Consider the following 19,895-nt stretch of genomic DNA (forward strand, 5'->3'; position numbering starts at 1 on the left):
CTGTGAGGGCAGCTAGCAGAGAATGAAAGATTAAGCACACTGGGAATCAGATTAGAAGGAAAACATCCTCCCTTAAGATTTCCTAAGAGATGTTTTCATGCTTGAAAGGAGGAAACAGAGAAAAAAGAAAGGTCAACATTAAGAATGAGGAGATATATGCTGGGAATGTGGCTTAGTGATAGAGTGCTTGCCTAGAATGCACAAAGCCCTGGGTTCCATGCCTCAGTACCACATAAACAGAAAAGGCTGGAAGTGGCACTATGACTCAAGAGGTAGAGTGCTATTCCTAAGCAAAAAAAAAAAAAGCCAGGACAGTGCCCAGGCCCTGAGTCCAAGCCCCAGGACTGGTAAAAAATAAAAGCAAGAAAGAGAAAAAAAGAATGAGGAACAAAAAAAGGTCTATGAGCTTCCTGGAAATTTGGGGAAGTTACTGATGATAGGTGTATGTGTGTGTGCGTGTGTGTATGTGTGTGTGTGTGTGTGTGTTTGCATGCATGCATGCATGTGCACATGTATGTTATTCATTCACTTTTTTTTCTAAGTGCCTCCCATTCAAATAATCTGACTTCAGACCTTCCATAAAATCTAAAATCTACTTGAGAATTTCCACCAGAACTTAAGATAGGTACTTTAGCCTGCTTAGTAACTGATAAATACCAGCTAATCATCCAGCACAAAAAGTTGTTCCATGTAAGTTTCAGATAATCTTCTAATTTTTGATTGAATTGATGGCTCAATGCACATATCCCAGTAACAAAATCATAAAATGATGTCAAAATTAATTTCACAATAATTTGATAATTAAGTCAGTGGTTCTTCTGGGTGGCATAGAAAGGAGGAGAAAAGGGGTTGGGGATATAGCCTAGTGGCAAGAGTGCCTGCCTCGGATACACGAGGCCCTACGTTCGATTCCCCAGCACCACATATACAGAAAACGGCCAGAAGCGGCGCTGTGGCTCAAGTGACAGAGTGCTAGCCTTGAGCCGGAAGAAGCCAGGGACAGTGCTCAGGCCCTGAGTCCAAGGCCCAGGACTGGCCAAAAAAAAAAAAAAAAAAAAGTAAAAAAGAAAGGAGGAGAGAAAAAGGACATGTCCCCTTAGGAGAGACAGGCAGGTCCAAATTACCAGGAGGGCTTTTTTTTTAATGCTATGCATCCAAGACTTGGCTGAGTCCCTCAAGAAGGTTGTACTTCCTTTCTCCACTCCTCAACTTGAAATAATCTGGCCTATGGTTTCATGTTACTGGTCAGAGTAGCAAGTATTTCACAGTTGAGAACCAGTGAGCATGTATGTTATCTATATTTGTCTTTAAGACCTAACAGCCTACAGAAGGATTATTAATCATCTGAAATTGGACACAGCCACGGAGAAGATGTTATTTTGATACTATTAATGAGTATTTTGACTTCTAAGTGTTTCCCTATCATAAACTAACACAATACTTACCATAAAAGACTTTCAAGACCATTTTCAATGATAAACTTGAGCTTTTCTTCTAAGTATCTCAGTGGATCATCAGGATATGTAATAAGAATACCACATAACAGTGCCTAGAGAACAAAGCAAACCAAGTCAGTGTTTCTGAATTAGCATGTTCTGTTTCTGCTTTCCCAAACAATTAAAAAGTCAAACAATATGAGAATTTTAAAGCAAATCTACTTTTTATGTTTTTGTTCAATGGTGGTAATTGGACATAGTTTGCTAAAGTCAAATAAAAAGCATACCTGCCTCCTTATGAAATTCCAACAGAAATGACACAATAGAGTCATTGCATAGTATTTTGCATGATATGAAAAGTAAAATCTTGGCATAAATTTGAAGACATAATTATGATGCTTTACATAAGTAGTTTCTACTCTTCAGTATGAGGGGGAAAATTCTAGCTAAAAATCCCTCAGGCCCAACCACAAAATTTATTGAGAAAAATGGTTTTGGATCTCTGGTGTGGCTCAGTGGGAAAGTGCTGAACTTAAATTCCTGAAGCCCTGGGTTCAATTTCCCGCACTGAAAAATAAAATCTATTGTGACTGAATTTTATCAAAGTGGACTTGTATCCTTTATGTTGTTGATGATGATCCTACGGCTTGAACTCAGGGCAATCTCCCTGAGCTCTTTTCCTGAAGGTTAGTGCTCTACCACTTTAAGCCACAGCTCTACATCTGGGTTTTCTGGTGGTTAAATGGAGATAAAAGTCTCACAGACTTTCTTGCCCAAGCTGGCTTTGAACTTAGATCCTCAGATTTCAGCCTCCTGAGTAGCCTAGGATTATCAGTGCAAGCCACAAGCCCCAGGCTGTACTTATATTTTTATATAATTTGATTACACAAATTTCATATATGTTGTCCTCCACAGCACACACAGATTATATTTATGGGGAATATTATAGTTCAGTGCATGTAAATTGCAAACAAATAACTTAATGTATTAAAGCTAATATTTAAATTGAATATGTGGATTAGGAAAACCTGCTGTTGTGTTGTTTTCTTCTGTCCAGTCTTCAAAGACATAAAGAATTACTAAACCTTTCTCCATCTGAGACACAGGCAAAGGTTTATAGCTCATAACCTACAGAAAACACCTGGAAACCTCCTAGGAATTTCTTAAGTTCTTCTGCCTAGAAATTATACCTGCTGGCTTCCTCCTGCTCCTCTCCTTTGGGAATAAAATATCTCATTCTGTGAGTTAGGCAGAGCAGTTCTTCCTATCTCTATGGGCCAGGTGTCAGCAGACCTAAGCACAGGGACTTTATCAGTTTTCACAATGTCCTTGGGAAGGAAAGGAGGAAGAGAGTTTGAAAGATATAAAGGGAGGGGGAGGAGAAAGAGAAGGAGGAAAAAAGAAGAAGAAAAGGAAGAGGAAGAGGGAGGGAGGCAGGGAAGCAAGGAAACCAAGAGAGAAGAAAAGAAATGTGGAGAAAAAGAAGAGGGAGGAGAAAAGAAAATGGAAGAGAAAGGGAGAAATCTAATCGAATCCTGAACAATACAATTTATCAATTTGCAAAAACTCTGACCTCTCAGTGTGCAGCCTGCAGGTTGGGAATCCACCTCTTAAGACAATGGCAAAATGTCTTAGTTGAGACATTCGATCCTTCTCCGGCTCTACCTCTTCACCTGGCCTCATCCCAGCTGCTCTCAGGGATGGCTCTATCATCTGCAGACTGATTTCTTTTTCTCCTAAACTAAGAGTACAGAGCTGCACAGAAACACAGTGATTCTCACCACAGTTGCAAAGCTGGATTTGGAAAAACTGCCTATTACCTAAGAGGCAGCCATGGTGGGTCCTACCTGGAAGCTACAGAGAGGCTGACCTCTTCTACTCCCAACAGCATCCTGTGTCATCCTTCAGCACTGATGTAAAGCCCAGCTGCTATCTGGTACACCCGTGTCTGTGTCACTGGGACACTGGATTTCTATGCTCACCACTCCATCTTATTCTAGCACCCTGTGGACATTTACATTACAATCGCCTCAGTGTCTGAGAATGGAGCCTGGGAATCTGCATTCTGGTATGCTTCCCCAAGGTGATTCCTATGCACATGGAAGTCTGAGGACTACTGCCTTACAGGGAGTTTTAAGGAAGTTGGAATCTGGCTATTGAATATCAGAAATTGCAGATTTATTGATATGTCCAATCTTCCAAGATAAGAAAACTAGTTTTCTTTTGAAATAGGATCCATTTCCCTATGTTGCCCATGCTGGCCTCATAGTACTTCAGGAATGAGCCCTAGGGCCCAGCTTTTGCAACTCTAACAAATTAGGCACAGCAATTAATCCTTTAACAAAATACCTAGGCCATGCATGGTGGCTTATACCTATAATCTCCGCTACCTGGGAGGCAAAGATAAGAGAATCATAATCTAAGAGGAAGATTGGGGGGTGGGGGCTGGGGTGGTGCAAAATCCATTCTGAAGCAGAATGGGCTGAAGCATGGCTTAAAATGGTGGAACACCTGCAAGAGCAAGCTGGAAGTGCTGAGTTTAGTTTCAGTACTACATTCATACAAAAAAGGCAGAGCCTAAAGTGCATAATTTTAAAGTACATATTAACAACTTAATATTAAAACAAAGTATGAAATCTTATCACAAAACCAGGGAAAAGCTGGGAATGTGGCTTAGTGGTAGAATGCTTGCCTAGCATGAATGAAGCCCTGGATTTGATTCCTCAGAAAAGGCTGGAAGTGGTTCTGTGGCTCAAGTAGTAGAGTGCTAGCTAGCCTTGGGCACAGAGAGGCTCAGGGACAGTGCCCAAGTCCTGAGTTCAAGCCCTAGGACTTCCAAAATAAAAAAAAAAAAGAAAGAAAGAAAGAAAGAAAAGAAAAAAAGATTTTTTTCTTTCAAATAATGATTTGTAATACAAGTCCGCCCTCTGCTGGGAAGATGCAGTTTGCAAATTCTTTTGTCTTTAGTGGACATTAAACTGAAATCTGAGATTACAATTTGAAGATCACTAGCTTTAAGTTGTATACCTTAACTATACACAGTAGTGGGTATGTTATGATATTATCATATATGCATGTGATACATTGATTGCCCCTCCCGTTCTCCTTCCTTTAAGAACACTTTTTTCTCACTAAGTACACCTGCTTAATTTTTTTGTGGACATTATAGTCATCATATGTAGCTCATCTCTGGTACCTGTGGACAGAATTTATCTTGTTGGCATCTGTCTGGTAGAAAACAGAGGGAAAAGAATATATATACCTAGATATTTTAGGATATACTATCTAAAAATCTACATATCTTAATAACTTCTTTGAAAACCCAAATGCCACCAGGTGCTGGTGGCTCATGCCTATAATCCTAGCTACTCAGGAGGCTGAGATCTGAAGCCAGCCAGGCAGGAAAGTCTGTGAAACTCAACTCCAATTACCACCAAAAAGGCAGACATGTCATGTAACTGTAGCTCAAGTAGTAGAGCTTGGAGCACCAAACATGTAGGGACAGCACTCAGGCCCTGAGTTCAAGCCCTAGGATCAGAACTCATTCTCTCTCTTTCTCAATCTCTCTCTCTCTCTCTCTCTCTCTCACACACAATCACACACACACACACACTCTCTCTCTCTAACTTTCTGCCTGCCTGTCTGTATATCTATATGAGAAATGCTAAATAAATACGCAAACACCTTTTAGAAATATCTCTGGAGATGGACAAAGGTTAAGATAGTCCCACTGAGGTGCAAAAAGTTCCTTATACTGGCCTAGGTAGCACATGTCCATAATACAAACCGACAGAAACTGAAGCCAATATGAGTTCCAAGCCAGCCTAAGATATGTGTGTGTCTTTATATATGTATATGTATATATATGTATGTGTCTGCATATATATGTACATATATATGTACTCATATCTCAAAAGCTTTGTCCATGGGCTGGGAATGTAGCTTAGTGATAGAGTGCCTTGGTACCACATAAACAGAAAAGGCCAGAAGTGGTACTGTGGCTCAAGTGGTAGAGTACTAGCCTTAAGCAAAGCAAGCTCAGGGACAGTGCTTAAGCCCTTTGTTCTAGTCTCAGGATTGGCAAAAAAAAGATGTCCTAACTTCTGATAGAAATACATAATGAATATTATAAAGGTGAAGTGTGAGAAGAAATAAAGATTCTCAATTTTCCTACAATTTCAAGTGTAAACTTTGAGTATCAACAATCAATTTTTTAAACTGAAAATGTCCAAAGTATCCCTATATAGAGTAAATATTTCACTGCCAAATTTCTACGTATCCAATCATTTGGTTCATTTATTTCGAATATAAACCTAATATGTAAAAAAATATTGGACTTGTCAGACACTGGTGGCTGACACCTGTAATCCTAGATACTCAGGAGGCTGAGACCTGAGCCTGGGCAGGAAAGTCCATGAGACTCTTATCTCCAATTAACCACCAAAAAACCAGACGTGGCACTGTGGCTAAAAGTGGTAGAGCACTTTAGCCTTAAGCTGAAGTGCTCAAGGACAGCGCCCAGACCCAGAGCCGAAGAGCTCAAGGACAGTGTGCAGGCTCAGAGTTCAAGTCCCACGACCATGACCAACAACAACAAAAAATACTGGACTTACGATAGATAGTGACACATGCCTATAATCCAAGTACAGCACTCAGTTCAAAACCAGCTTGGGATGACATAGAAAAACTGGGCCAGTAAGGTAGCTTACTGGTAAAACACTTGTCTAGCATACCAAAAGCTATGGCTTTGATCTATAGCATCAAAAACTTGGCTACACAGTCTAAAAAAGGCTTTTCTATGCTTATATCCTACTTCTATGCTGGTATCTAGATTGAAGAATGAGGTTACATTCTGATGGCATATGATGAAAAAAACTGGCTTGCTGTAAAGCTGAGCATATGGACCGCGAAGAAAGAGGTGTTCCGTTACAGAATCATGATGATTGACTACACAAGTTTCAGACTCACTTTTGAAATCACAACAATCATCTTAAACAATAGCTTAGATAAATTCCAAAAACACAATCCAAATAAAAATTGGATTGCTCTTGTATGTACAGGATCAAGGTAAAGAGAGAAAGAACTGTAAATGTAAGTAAGAAAACTAGCTTCTTTTCCATACTGCTACACAGATACCTGGATCTTATAAAGAACAGATATTCCTTTCATTTCCTATAGTTATGGAGGCTGGAAAGTTCAAGGTCATGTACAAGAACTGGTAAGGTACTTCTTGCTGAAGTATTGCTTAGTTAAAGGGCACACACAAGAGAAAGAATGAGAATGAACTTGACCTACAACCAGGAACCCGCTCTGAAGACAACCAATTCACTCTGGCAATAACAGCATGAATCCATTTTGCAAGGGCAGAGGCTTCATGAACCAATCACATTATAAAGACTTGACCTCTCAATTCTGTTACACTTTGGTGGAACACATCCAAATCATAGCAGAAGCTTCTGAAGTGACTGTAACTCTAGTCAAGCACATACAAGTGTGCAGGAGAGAGCTTGAGCAAAAACAACCTGTTGATTCCTATAATTGTGAGAGGCAATAATAAAATGGTTTTATTTTAAGCCAGTAAATGTTATGGGTACTTAGTATTCAGTACGTACCTGTACCAATGATGAGCAAAGGAATCAACAGTGGATAAAGGGATATAGATATAAGAGTACAGAAACAGTTTTATGGATATACTTGTTGTCAGTGAAGTTGCAGAAGTGATAGAGTAGCTCTAGAGTGAGTGACCTGGCAGGTTGCATGGGGATGAAGAAATGGTGTTGGAGATGGCAGAGGTGGCACAGCAATGTGGGATAAAACAGACACAAATAAGACTGCAGGAATGGAAGACTAGAAAGGGCCATAGAAAAGATAGCTTGAAGAAAGGTCAAGGGCATGAATGGAACTTCCCTGTATAGATACTAAAAACACAAAGAAGGCAGCCCAAGCAGAAAAATCCACAAGACTGCTCCAGATTATCTTGAAAAAGCTGGGCTGAAAGCAAGACTCAAACAGTAGGGCACCAGCTGAGAAAGCAAGGCAAACAGACACAAAGACCTGAGTTCAAACACCAGCAATAATACTAATAATAATATTTATTATTATTATAACAGAAATAAAAAAACACAAAGAATGGTAGGAGTAGAGATGAAAAAAAAAGAAAAAGAAAGTGGCAAACCAGGTGCTGAAGTTATCAATGAAACACAAAGAGTAAAAAAAGGCTGGTATATAATAATACTCAATCTGATGTTATAAACTTTAAAAAATCTGAGGCTTCAGAACAAGGGGAAAGATACATGGCTTGGAAGTAGTAATAGAGAGAAAAGCAGGACAACTACCCCATCACTAGATCTGAGACAAACTGAAGAGTGAAATCATCTCCACAAGACTGCATTTCTAAGGAGAATGTGGAAAGACACTAGAGTCCAAGGATCCTACTAAAATCAAAAGCAAAAAAAAAAAAACACCCCAAAACCAGGTTTCTTTAAAATCAGCTTTAAAATTGGTATTGGAAAATGACATTTCAGGATGGGAGGCTGGTCCTCAGAGATCTGGTAAGGCCACAGAGCTCTGTCCCCTGGACACATTTGCCAATTCTGGAACTGGAACAAGGGCTGGGCTGAATCAGGAGAGGAGCTCTACCAGTGGACAGAGAAAGAGCTGGCTTTTGGTGGTACGTGAAGCTCACATGACAGACTAGAAATGAGAGAGGCCTGAAATGTGGCCACTTTCTCCCAAAAGACATCTGCAGGATTCGGGAAGTGTTCAGGAAGGGCAGGAAGCTGGGCTCTGAGCAATGACTCCTAAAAGGTAGAATGAGTCACAGCTGCAGGAAGAGTCGTTCTCAAATATACAATCACTCTAACCCTCAACTTTTGATAGAACACAAAGCTGGAGCTGGAGAAGAAAACTAAATAGCTGAGCTCAAAAACATATGAAGGCTTGGCATTACCTTAATGATTGTTACAATAATAACAACTTAAAATCTAGGAAAAAAAAACTGTGAAGGGTAAAATTGAATCACTTGCAGTCTTTCAGAAAGAGGAGACTTGATGTCTCACTAGTTTCTCAATCTTAAACCCAGGAAGAGCTTTGCATAAGAAATGGGACAAGCCAAATGTGGACTGAGTCTAAATGCCTACGGTGCAGCCTCAACTCAGATCAGTTTAGATCAGTTCAGCCTGGATAGAGATCACTGGTGCTCTGTAGAAAGGAAATCCAGGAGACAGTGTTTAACCTCTGTAATCCTAGCTACTCAGAAGACTGAGATCTGGCGGATCAAAATTTGAAGTGAGCCTGGGCATAAAAATCCTTGAGACTCTAGTTCCAAAATAAATAGCAAAGAGGTGGAAGCATGGCTCACGTGATCAGAGCAAAAATCAAGTAAGCAAATGAAGCAAGTTCAAGGGTCTGAGTTCAGATTCTAATGCTAGGGAGTAAAGAAAAGAAAGAAATTGTGAATTGTCTACTCTTTTTAGACAATATGCAATAAAATAAATCACTTTTGGTACATTCAGAGACAAGAAAAGCGATCAGTAATCAATTATAAAAAAAAAGAGAAGGACTGGCAGAAAATCTATATATTTAAGGTATGGAGTATGGTTTTAAAATAACAATAATTAACAGTTTTTTAAGTAAAGGTAATAAGATGGATGAAAACATGGATAATTTTCTGTGCTATAATGTATTTTTTTAATAATCAGTGAAAACTCTAGGCTATATTGTCTGAAATTAAGATTTATTTAACAGACCATAGCATAAAATAGAATTAGTAAAACTGAGGACAGTCAATGGAAAAGATCCCCTCCGCCCAAGAGCAAAAACAGGAATATAGGAAAAGAGCTATGTAGAACAAAATTTGTTTGTTTATTTTGTTGTTGTTTTTAAATGTATATTTATGATTCCCAGATTGAGAGAAAGAATTGGGGGGAAAGCAGTATTTAAAAATGACTAGTTCTAAATCAGTCAACAGACTCAGTAAGATTAGTGAACCATGTGAAACTAGTTGTTTTTGTTGTTGTTGTTTCCCACTCCTGGGGCTTGAACTCAGGGCCTGAACAATATCCCTGAGTCTCTTTGTGCTCAAGGCTAGGACCCTACCACTTGAGCCACACACAGCACAACTTCTGGCTTTTTCTGGGCAATTTATTGTTGTAGATAAGAGCCTCATGCACTTTCCTGCCTGAACAGGCTTCCAACAGCAATCCTCAAATCTCAGCTTCCTAAGTAGCTAGGATTACAGGCATGAGCCAAGAGTCCAGCACCTATCTGAAAACTGAAGAACTTTGCAGGGAAATTATACTGTAAGTGAAAAAAATAGGCTTTACTTATGACACATACGTGAAGTTCAGAAGAGGCTAACTATATGAGAAAATCTGATGAGGAACTTTATCCCAAAATTTTCAGGAGGTGGATTTTAAACTAGTTCATCTTTAGTTTTTTATTGTTTGGTAGTACTAGAGTTTGAAATCAAGGCACTGTACCATTTGAGTCACACCCTCTGCCCTCAGAGATGGATTTTAGAAGAGTTTAAGTCCTGAGAAATTGAGTCATAAAAGAGGTACTGGGCAGAATGAAATTCACTTTAATAGTCTCTTAGAGGGAGTGAATAGTGAGTTTAAATGGGTTTTTGAGAACCCAAAAAAGTGTTTTCTTTCTAATGTGGAGACAGAGATGGGTGAAGGTCTCATTGGGATAAAAGCTTAGGGATGAAACACTCCTATTTCACATTGCCATCCAAAAAGTAGAAGGGCTCTACTAAATCATCCTTGCAATTGAATAGAAAAGTTAATACACCCATCTGGGCTCTCCTATTTCTGTGCACAGATCTGTGCGCTCTCTCTCTCGTCCCTCTTTCCTTGTATCTGCAGCCCCACCACAGAAACAGACACAGACAGACAGACAGACAGACATACATACACACACACACACACACACACACACACACCATGTAGTGAACAACTTGTGTCAGAAAAATAAAAAGAAACACTGATTTCTTTCCATGGTGCCAGAATTTACTAAGTTACAGCATATCCAAAAGCTGCAAAAATTTCACTGGCATGCTTTCACCAACTACTACCAATGCCACTTGATAGGCCATTGTCAACAGAGGTTCTTTTTGGTCCAATTTTAATTACACATATGAACTCTCAGATCACGCGTTACCTTTCATTAAATGACAGTTCGGGTAACACTAAGACAGTGTGGAAAAGATTGTATAGTTCACAAAAGCTATCCTGGAGGCCCAAACAGAGACAGCTGATAGAGATGGAGGAGGGAAATCTCTGTAGGAGATTAGAATTTGTGCTAAGCCCACGCTATTCAAGGCACAGAGCTGTCTAAAGCAGGCCTGGGCAACAGACCTGCTATTTCCAGTGTCACTTTGGAGTGGGCAGTGTCAGATCCATTGCTTTATAAAATGAAGGTGGTCAAGGCTAACTATACATGACCTACACTTGCTGTTCTGTACATTAAGTAACCCAGAGCAGAACTAGTAAGTTCTTCTCAAACTCTTGAACATAAATTCCTCTGCCCTCTACCCCCAAACCTAGAAAGCCTACAATTCACCTGGGTATTGTCTTCTCTCGTTTAACTGGGAGATTCTTTTCCAAAGGCAATGGTGACTGTGAGGTTGTTTCCGACAGAATTCCTTCAGGTCCTTATCTCAGGCAATCAGTGCCCACTACAACTTGCTCACCTGCTAAAGACTTGGGGGGGTGTGAGTGTGTGAAAGAGAGAGAGAGAGAGAGAGAGAAGAGAGAGAGAGAGAGAGGAGAGAGGGTCTCACTCGTGCTAGGCTGTGGCTTCACTACTTGGAAGCCCCATTTTTTGCTAGTTCCTTATCACGAAGTTTTCCACCAGGGTTTCCCTTGAACCCCATCCTTTTGCTCTCAGTCCTCAGAGTAGCGAGGATGGTAGGTGTGAAGCAACAGCACCTAGCTAACACTCTTCACCTTACTACACTCTCGTTCTCCTCCCTCTTCGGGCCCTCTGACACTTCTTTTTCCTCTTGTTCAAACCTTCAAAGTTGGAGTTTGGGGTTCTGTCCCTGGCCTGTGCATACTTTCTCCCTGGGGCTTACCAACCCCTCGGCTTCCCACTTCAGCCACCATCACTCCTAGGTCTTGGAGGATCTGTGTCTCAGGCCCACAGTCGTGGGGTCACCCAGATCCGACTTAGTCTTGCCTGTTGTTCTTCTCTCCCAACTCTCTTCCTTGTCAGTCTCCAGCCCTTCTAACTCCCCACTCTCGACCCAAGATACTTCAGTACCTCGTAGACTTGAGGAATGCCGTTGTCCTTAAAGTACTTCCTGAGCCTGGGGGTGGCACTGCGTAGCGAAGCCATGGGGAGAGGATGGATTGAGCATCTGCACTTTCCCTGCTGACAGCACTCCCTTGGCCACAGGAAGACTGTCAGCCACTGGGCGTTGCCTGGCAACTGTAGGTGGGCGACTGGGAACCACGTGATCAGCAGCGAGGGCGTGACTGAGGGCGTGACGTGGGGCGGGGCTAGCATCCAGCGGTGGCGCCCTCAGATATTCGCGTAGGGAGCAGCCTGGACTGGGCAGACCTAGTGGGTGGGCTGAGCCTGAGCGTGTAGGGGATTTTAACGTTGGCCACCCAACCTCCCTTGGAGTCCCCCGTGCGACCTGACCCTGCGCACCTCTGTTCCTCCTGCACCGTACCCAGGTTCCATACCGCATCCTGGTCCCCGCCACGCCCCGGCAGGCAGCAGCATGGGCTGCGCGCGGGACGCGGGCTGGGTGGCGGCGGGCCTAGTGCTCGGCGCCGGCGCCTGCTACTGCATCCACTGGCTGACGCGGGGCCCGCGGCGGGGCGGCCGGGGGCGTCGGTTGCGCCCCGCGCGGTCTGCAGGTGAGGCGGAGGGGGGCGGGGGACTGCCGGGCAGGTGGACGGGGACGGACACCGAGCCCTCCCGGGCTAGGGCGGTGCCCGGTGGCTCCTCGGTGCTCGCAGTGAAATCAGCGGCCAAGCTGGGGGAGGGCGGGGAGCCCCGGTGGAGAGGGCGATCCCTCCTGAGCGAGTGTGCGGTCCTGAGCCCCCTCCCGGCATCAAAAAGATCGCCCCAGTCTTCTGCCTGCTTCCGGCGTCAAAGCGGAGGACTGCGTTTCTTCTCAAAGGCCTGCTGATGGCCTCCCGCTTTAAAGCTTGATGTGTGCTTTTGTGCTGCCTAAGGGATGCCGAGGACTGCGTGGGGGCGGGGGGCGGGCTGGAGCCAAAGATGAAATTCTGCGTGTGCCTGCGCGGTGAAGGGGTGCCACGGGGGCAGTTCTGCCTGCAGTTTACCCCGCCTTGAGAAGGGGAGACACCTTGAACCTCCCAGGTCCCAGCATCCCTCACGTGTGTGTGCGCGTGCGTGTGTGCGCGCGTGCGTGTGTGTGTGTATGTGTGTGCGCGCGCGCCCCTGTGTGCTGAAAATTGGAGCCATTGTCTGCAAGAGAAACAACCCTCACGGCGGCGGACAAGTCCGCTAGATCTGCCCAAATGATTGCCACATTCAGAATTATAACACTTCACTGAACGTTCTGAAGGATGTTTCAGGTCAAGATGTTTCCAGTCAGATGGTTCAGGAAACTTAGAAAAATACGTAAAAATGAAATCAGCCAACCAGAAACCTGCCTTCCATAAAGGGACAAATATGTAAAGAACCAAACAATTTTATTACTAAGAGGATAAGCATTAAGCCATTTTGCCTCCACCATCACAGGTAATGTATGTCCAAAAAAAATCCTCACTTCTGGGTAGCCTGGCAGATATAACTCAGTGGTAAACTGGCTTTACATAAGAGGACTTGGCAGTGCCTTTTGTTATAGATTGCTGGCTTCAAATTCACTGGCCATTGGGGCATTTATGTTAGCTAATTACCTTTATGCAGAGGAAAGATAAGACAGCTTTATAAGTACATAGCTAAACCACGGAAGCAGGTACCTAGGCTAAGATCCCACAGATCTGAGCCTGGGTCTTTATCTTTACATTTGAGAGATGGCTTCCAAGCCCTTGAGAATGACATTCATTCTTGGATTATAAAACTGACTTTTACTTTTAAAAATTACTTTTATGTCAAAGGATAAAAATATGTATAATTACAAGTTTGCAATTTTTAAAGATAATTTAGCTGAGCTTATGCTTGAAATCCTAGCTACTCAGAGGCTGAGATCTGAGAATTGCTATTAGAAGGCAACCCAGGCAGGCCAAGTTCTTATTTCCAATTAATTAGCAAAAAGCCAGAAGTAGAGCTGTGGTTCAAGTGGTAGCTTGAGTAAAAAAAAACTAAGGAACTCGCCCCAGGCCCTGGGTTCCATCCCCAGTACTGGCACACACACACACACACACACACACACACACACACACACACACACACACACACAGGCTGTCCTTACAAAACTCAATTTTTTGCCTTTCTCTGAGTCAAAAAACAAAATCTGTGAGTTAGAGATATTTCTGTACAAGTAATTGGGGAGATGGGCCAGACCTAGGTGTCTTCTAATGCTGACTTGGATTAAATTGGTGATAATAAAAACAAATTTGAAATAGGGCCAGGCATCAGTGGCTCACGCCTATAATTCTAGCTACTCAAGAGGCTGAGATCTGAGGATCACATTCAAAGCCAGCCAAGACAGAAAAGTCTGTGAGGCTCTTATCTCTGATTAACCACCAGAAAACCAGAAGTGGCACTGTAGCTCAGGTGGTAGAGTGCTAGCCATGAGCTGAAGGACAGTGCCCAGGTCCAGAGTTCATGCCCCCTGAATGATAAAAAAAAAAGTAGAAAAAAATTAACTCAATGATTTCCAATGATTTTTAATTATTCTCTTATGCAGAAGACTTAACCAAAGCTTCCTACAATGACACCCTAAGTGCTGAGCAACTTAAGAAACTCCTTTACCTGCTTAAGTCAACTGAGGATCCTGTACTCATTGAAAGAGCCTTAGGTGCTCTGGGTCACAATACAGCCTTTCGGCTAACCAAGTAAGTACCTTCATTCATCAAACAAGCTCCTTCTACTTTTACACACTAGGAGTAATAATTCTGGATTAGTTAACCTCTTTGAACCCCACTTTCTTCATCCATTCCATGTGGCTAACTAATGCTTACAACATGCTTGTTTTCTGAGGCAAAGCACAGCCTCATGGGAACATTTTTAATATGTCTCCAGATCCCTGTGAAGCTGGTCACCAGCAACATCTTACTCATAACTGAATCTGTTCAGCATTAGCAGTACATTGCCTTTTATTTAAGTCTATTAATGCTACATCTTTAAATTGTGTAACAGATCTTATCAATGTGATTCTGATAAGAATTAGTATGGTTAGGATCTGGGAATGTGGCTTAGTGGTAGAGTGCTTGCCTAGAATGCATGAAGCTCTGTGCTTGATTCCTTAGTACTACATAAACAGAAAAACTGGAAGTGGTGCTGTGGCTCAAGTGGTAGACTGCTAGCCTTGAGCAAAAGAATCTTAGAGACAGTGCCCCAGGACTGGCAAAAAAAAAGAATTAGTATTGTCCTTGGGCCACAGTAATAACTACTAAATGAATGTGAATGGCTTCTCCAAGTAGAGATAACATAAAGACTAAAGAGCCTAATTTGAATATTTCTTCTCCCCACTTCCTTTCTCATAAAGAACAATTAAAATCATTTTTGTAATTTTTTCAGCGAATGTCTTCTGTTAATATCATCCTAAGTCCAAAATTATTTTGAATTTACATTGGAGTTGTTTATTTTTGGGGGTGGCAAGGTTTACTGTAAACTTTGGCTATTTTTAGAGAGGTATTAAAATGTTGAATTACTGTCATTCTGAGCTGAGATTTTCTTATACTTACCTAATATTGTAGAACTAAGGCATTGAAGAGAACAATAAAAAACCTCTTCCATTTGCTCAACCTTCCACTTTATCCATCAATATTAGATCCAATTATTCCAATATATTCATTTATTCAACATAAACAGAGAGAGAGAGAGAGAGAGCATCCCATCCTATTTTTGGTCATTTACTTTAAGTGGAGAGACAATTTGATAATCCTTCTGGAATAATCTAACTATATCATTTAAAAAATTAAGAAATGTGGGTTGGGATGTAGCTCAGTGGCAAAGCGCTTGCCTAGCAAGTGCAACGTCCTGGGTTCGATCCCCAGTACCAAAAAATAAAAAAATTAAAAATAAAAGACCAAAAAATACAGTCAAAAAATTAAGAAATTCACCAGTATTTCTAGTCAACACATGCAAACCTCCTACATTAACTATTATTTTTCTATTGGCTTCTGTCTACCAGTTTTTCCAAAGATTCATTAATGTTCATCTATTTTACATTTTTAATAGAAATGGTCTTTCCAACCCATGATTCTTAGGTTCACATGAAATCTAGTTAGTTTTATATTATTTCTAACTAAGTCTGACTAACCACAGAGTAGAGAACATACAGAAGTGATAACAGCAGGATGGGAAGTAGGCACAGGCCCCAGAGATGAGTATAGCAATGCCCTTGCTTGGAGGAGACTGACTAGGAGAGCTGTGATGATATCTTTGTAAAAGTCATCTCCAGTTCTGTGTCCTATACTGATTTATTTTATCTTTGGTCTTCTGCTTCAGATAATGCTACTTTCGAGATGTTTTTTCTTTTTCTTTTTTTTCATCTTTTTCTCTCTCCTCTTTCTTCCTCTTCCTCTGTCACTCCCTCTCTATCCCTCTTTCTCTCTCTCTATCTCTCCCTTCTCTCTCGTCCCTTTACACATCCCTCCTCTCTCATTCTCTTCCTGGAGCTTGAATTCAAGGCCTTGGCATTATCCCTCAGCTCTTTTTCACAAAGCTAGTGCTCTTCTACTTGAGTCACAGCTCCACTTCCTGCTGTTTCTGTCATTAATTGGAGATAAAAGTCTTCTGGGCTTTCTTGCCTGAGGTGGCTTTGAACCCCAGTCTTGAGATCTCATTCTCCTAGGTAGCTGGGATTACAAGCCTGAGTCACCTATGCCTGGCTTAGATACTCTTTTAATAAATTACTTTGGCATGTCAGACCAATGTGTACTCCTGCCTGTTGTACTCTCTCTGCTCTGTCTTCATACATGGAATCTATCTCTTCAGTAATGTAATGGTATCAACCCTCATTTACTTTGCTCCTAGATATAATAATAAATAGGTTAACAGGCGTGAATACAATTTCTTTTTGTTTTTACTGTTACTTGTTTGACATGCTTTCCTGGCTGGTGCTTTACTCCTTGAACCATACTTCCAGCAGTGCTTTTTGTTGGATATTTTCAGATGAAACCATAAAAACTTTCTTGCCCAGGCTGGCTTTGAACTGGGATCGCAATATGTCAGCCTCCTGGGTAGATATGATTAGAAGAAAGATCTACAGTTTGAGGTTAGATTGAGCCTCATAACATGACCTTGTCTCCACAAACTAGCAAATGAAGAAGAAAGGATGAAGAGCAGAAAAATGAAGAGGAGGAAGAGGAAGGGGTAGGAAACGGGGAGAAGGAAGAGAAGGAGGAAGATAGAAAAAGAGGAAGAAGACAGGGGCAGCCATGGAGCTGGCCCATAGGACATAAGCCACAATCTTCCACAGCCTAATTTTGGAAATGCTATTCCTTGACTTTTGCCACATTCTTATTAGACAAAACAAATTAGTGACTTGCTAGACCAAGTCCATGCTCAAATATATATGCATTTACACACACATACATACACATACACACCTATACAGGAGGACATATTAGCAATTGCACCTAATTCTACTTGTTCAGTCAGTCCATAAACAAACCATTTAATTATCAAAACAAAACAAAAACATCTTCTAGGCAATTTTAAGGACTACACTGTAGAAGACAATGTTTAATCAATATGGACCAGTGAGGCATGCTTTCGTTCTGAGGGAAGTCACAGAAGACTGGCGTTTGCCTTTTCCTAAGGAAACTTTGGTTTTCTGATGGTTTTCTCACACGGGTGTACTGTTTGTACTGTTTGGATGGAGTTGCTTGGATTAGGCACCTCTTCTTAGAATCCAATGTCCCTGACTTGATTACAGCTACTTCATAGATGTGTGTGGCCAAGAGCCACACATGACACCCTTTTTGTTTCTCTTTGAGCAGTTTCTAAGGACCCAGAAACCACTGAAAAAAGAATATTTCCCCAATTTCCAGAAGTTTTGAATCACTTGTCCTAAGCAAGGAAGGGTTGTGCCAAGTTGTCATGCCTGAGGGGAAGGGTATGTATGAATAGTGGTAAGTTTTTAAATTATTTCTTGTACATACTGTTTTGTTTTTGTTTCAAACTTGAAGGTCAGGGAAAGTTCTTCCCGTCTGCTATTTTGTAGGGGATAACTCTAGCCACACTGCCTGGAAATCCACTCTATATAGAGAAGAACAACTGGCAGTGCCTTGTCCCAGTCTATGGTGTTTGCTGGCATAGGTGGTGTGTGTGTGTGTGTACACTTGTGTGTGGTTCATTGTGTCTAGTTCTTCCACAAATTAGTGTTACTATGGCCTACAAAGTTTCTACTTAATTCCTACAATTTTATTTACTTGGTTCCTTAGCTTCTCTCATGAATTTAGACCCACCCTCTAAACTGTAGGTAGGTACTTATTGCTTGTAAACAAATGGGAATGAAAAATAAAATAAAATAAATGGGAATGAGCTCTCTCATTTTTGTTATTCCTGATGTTTTTGTTTGTTTGTTTTTGTTTGGATAGGACAGGTCTCAATACTTCTAGAGAAGTAGAAACTCACAGTAACTCCATGTAAAGATTCCAGTAGTGTTTTGCCTTTTAGAGAAGTCCATTGCTGGATGATGTTATATATGCCTTATGTTCTCTTCTTCGAAGGTTTTCTTTCTGTCTTGGGGTTATTTCAAGCAAATGAGGAACCATTTTGAGTAACGTGCTTTATTCCTTGGTGTCTTTGGCCTCTTGGTACTATCAGGTCAGATGAATTCTGCAAATAGGTCATGGCAATATTGCATTCTTTTGGTTCGATATTTCATTAGAAGTTGCACTAGTGCATTGGGCCAAAGTATAATTTCATGAGAACACTAATTGCATGTAGAATTGTGGTCCCAAATTTTGACCCCATTCTGTAGCTCATGTTACATCATGCTACATGTAATGAGGATCATACTGACCTACCCCTACTTGTGGTATCCGAGTATTACATTTGGCAGCCCACTTAATTGCCTTACTGGCAGGCTGATCTCCACGGAGGAGAAGTCTTCACCTGGTGGTGGTGCAGACAAAGAACAGTTGTCACATTTATAGGCCACAGCTTCTAGTAGGGCCAGGGCTTCTTGGGTTTAGTGGATGTCGTTGTCACATAGTTGTCCCTTACACTTTGTGGTATGTAAGTTAAGCAATGGCCTATTTCTGACCTAGGAAGAGACAGACAATTTTTGGTGTTTAAATATTGTATACCTTGGTAGATAGAAAAGTTTTTGCCAATCTGGGCCTTTGAGTGACAATTTGTAACTTTGTTGAGGCTCTTTCACATATGGCAACAAAAATGTTGTGTCTAATTGCAAAGCATGCATGTTTGTAACTAATTACACTGGTTGAATTTTTAGAATGTCCTATGATTTTCCAACAACACTGTGTCCTCACTTAGATATTGGGCTCTTGCTATCAGATGTAAATGATTGAGGTTTGTTTCCACATGGAAGAAAGGAGAATGTTGGGCTGGGAATATGGCTTAGTGGTGGAGTGCTTGCCTAGAATGCATGAAGCCCAGGTTCAATTCCTTAGTACCACATAAATAGAAAAGGCCAGAAGTATCACTGTGGCTCAAGTGATAGAATGCTAGCCTTGAGCCAAAGAAGCTCAGGGACAGTTACCAGCCCTGAGTTCAAGCCTGGGGACAAGAAAGAAAGAAAGGAGGGAGGTAAGGAGGGAGGGAGGGAGGGAGGGAGGTGAGAGTGACCTTTCAATCTAACATGCCATACCTACAGTCCCCTCTCACAGTAGGTAAGGGTAGATGGGTTGTAAACAACTGAATGAGTGTCCTGAATCTCTTCCCTTATGGCCCACAAAAGCTGTGCAAATCTATCTTCTTCCATCCAGGACTTTTACCTGATACAACTGTTATTTTGTAGGTGTGAAACTAACAAACAGGCCTAAGGAGCTGCTCTTTGAGCCTGAACTTCATTTGTGCAGGTTCCTGTCTAACTTGGTTATCTTTTTCAGAACCTGTCACAAACACCTTTGCTCTTTGCTGAAAAAATCCAGTATCCAGAAACTTTTCCATGTCTCCATGGGAACCAACACCTGGTGAGCATGCAGGTCTGATCAAGATACATACCCTACAAATGCCCGTGCCAGCCCCCACCTAGCTTCTACAAGGCTTACCTTTAAAAGACAGCGATAACACTTTCTGCAGTAGCTATAAAGGCTCACCTTGCCCAAGGTGTTTTTGTTTTCTTGCTTCTCTTGAAAAAAAGTAAATAAACGTTTACTTCCTTTGCTTTGC

At 41.6% G+C, this 19,895-nt stretch overlaps 2 protein-coding genes across 2 annotated transcripts in view; one reads left to right on the forward strand and one right to left on the reverse strand.

Annotated features, from left to right (window-relative positions):
- Positions 1 to 11,777, reverse strand: part of LOC125345229 (dynein regulatory complex subunit 6-like) — a 121,186-nt gene extending 109,409 nt beyond the window's left edge. Inside the window, 3 exon segments of the mRNA XM_048337447.1 lie at positions 648 to 750; positions 1,448 to 1,549; positions 11,703 to 11,777. Of these exon segments, the coding sequence (XP_048193404.1) occupies positions 648 to 750; positions 1,448 to 1,549; positions 11,703 to 11,777 (280 nt within the window).
- Positions 11,778 to 11,995: 218 nt separating this feature from the next.
- Positions 11,996 to 19,895, forward strand: LOC125346929 (armadillo repeat-containing protein 10-like). Its single transcript, XM_048339872.1, has 4 exons — positions 11,996 to 12,307; positions 14,272 to 14,419; positions 17,534 to 17,649; positions 19,613 to 19,895. The coding sequence occupies exons 1-3, from the start codon at positions 12,169 to 12,171 to the stop codon at positions 17,538 to 17,540; spliced, it is 294 nt and encodes a 97-aa protein (XP_048195829.1). The 5' UTR covers positions 11,996 to 12,168; the 3' UTR covers positions 17,541 to 17,649; positions 19,613 to 19,895.

The sequence above is a fragment of the Perognathus longimembris genome, chromosome 2 (genome assembly GCF_023159225.1).
Source record: "Perognathus longimembris pacificus isolate PPM17 chromosome 2, ASM2315922v1, whole genome shotgun sequence".
Classification (NCBI taxonomy): Eukaryota; Metazoa; Chordata; class Mammalia; order Rodentia; family Heteromyidae; genus Perognathus; species Perognathus longimembris.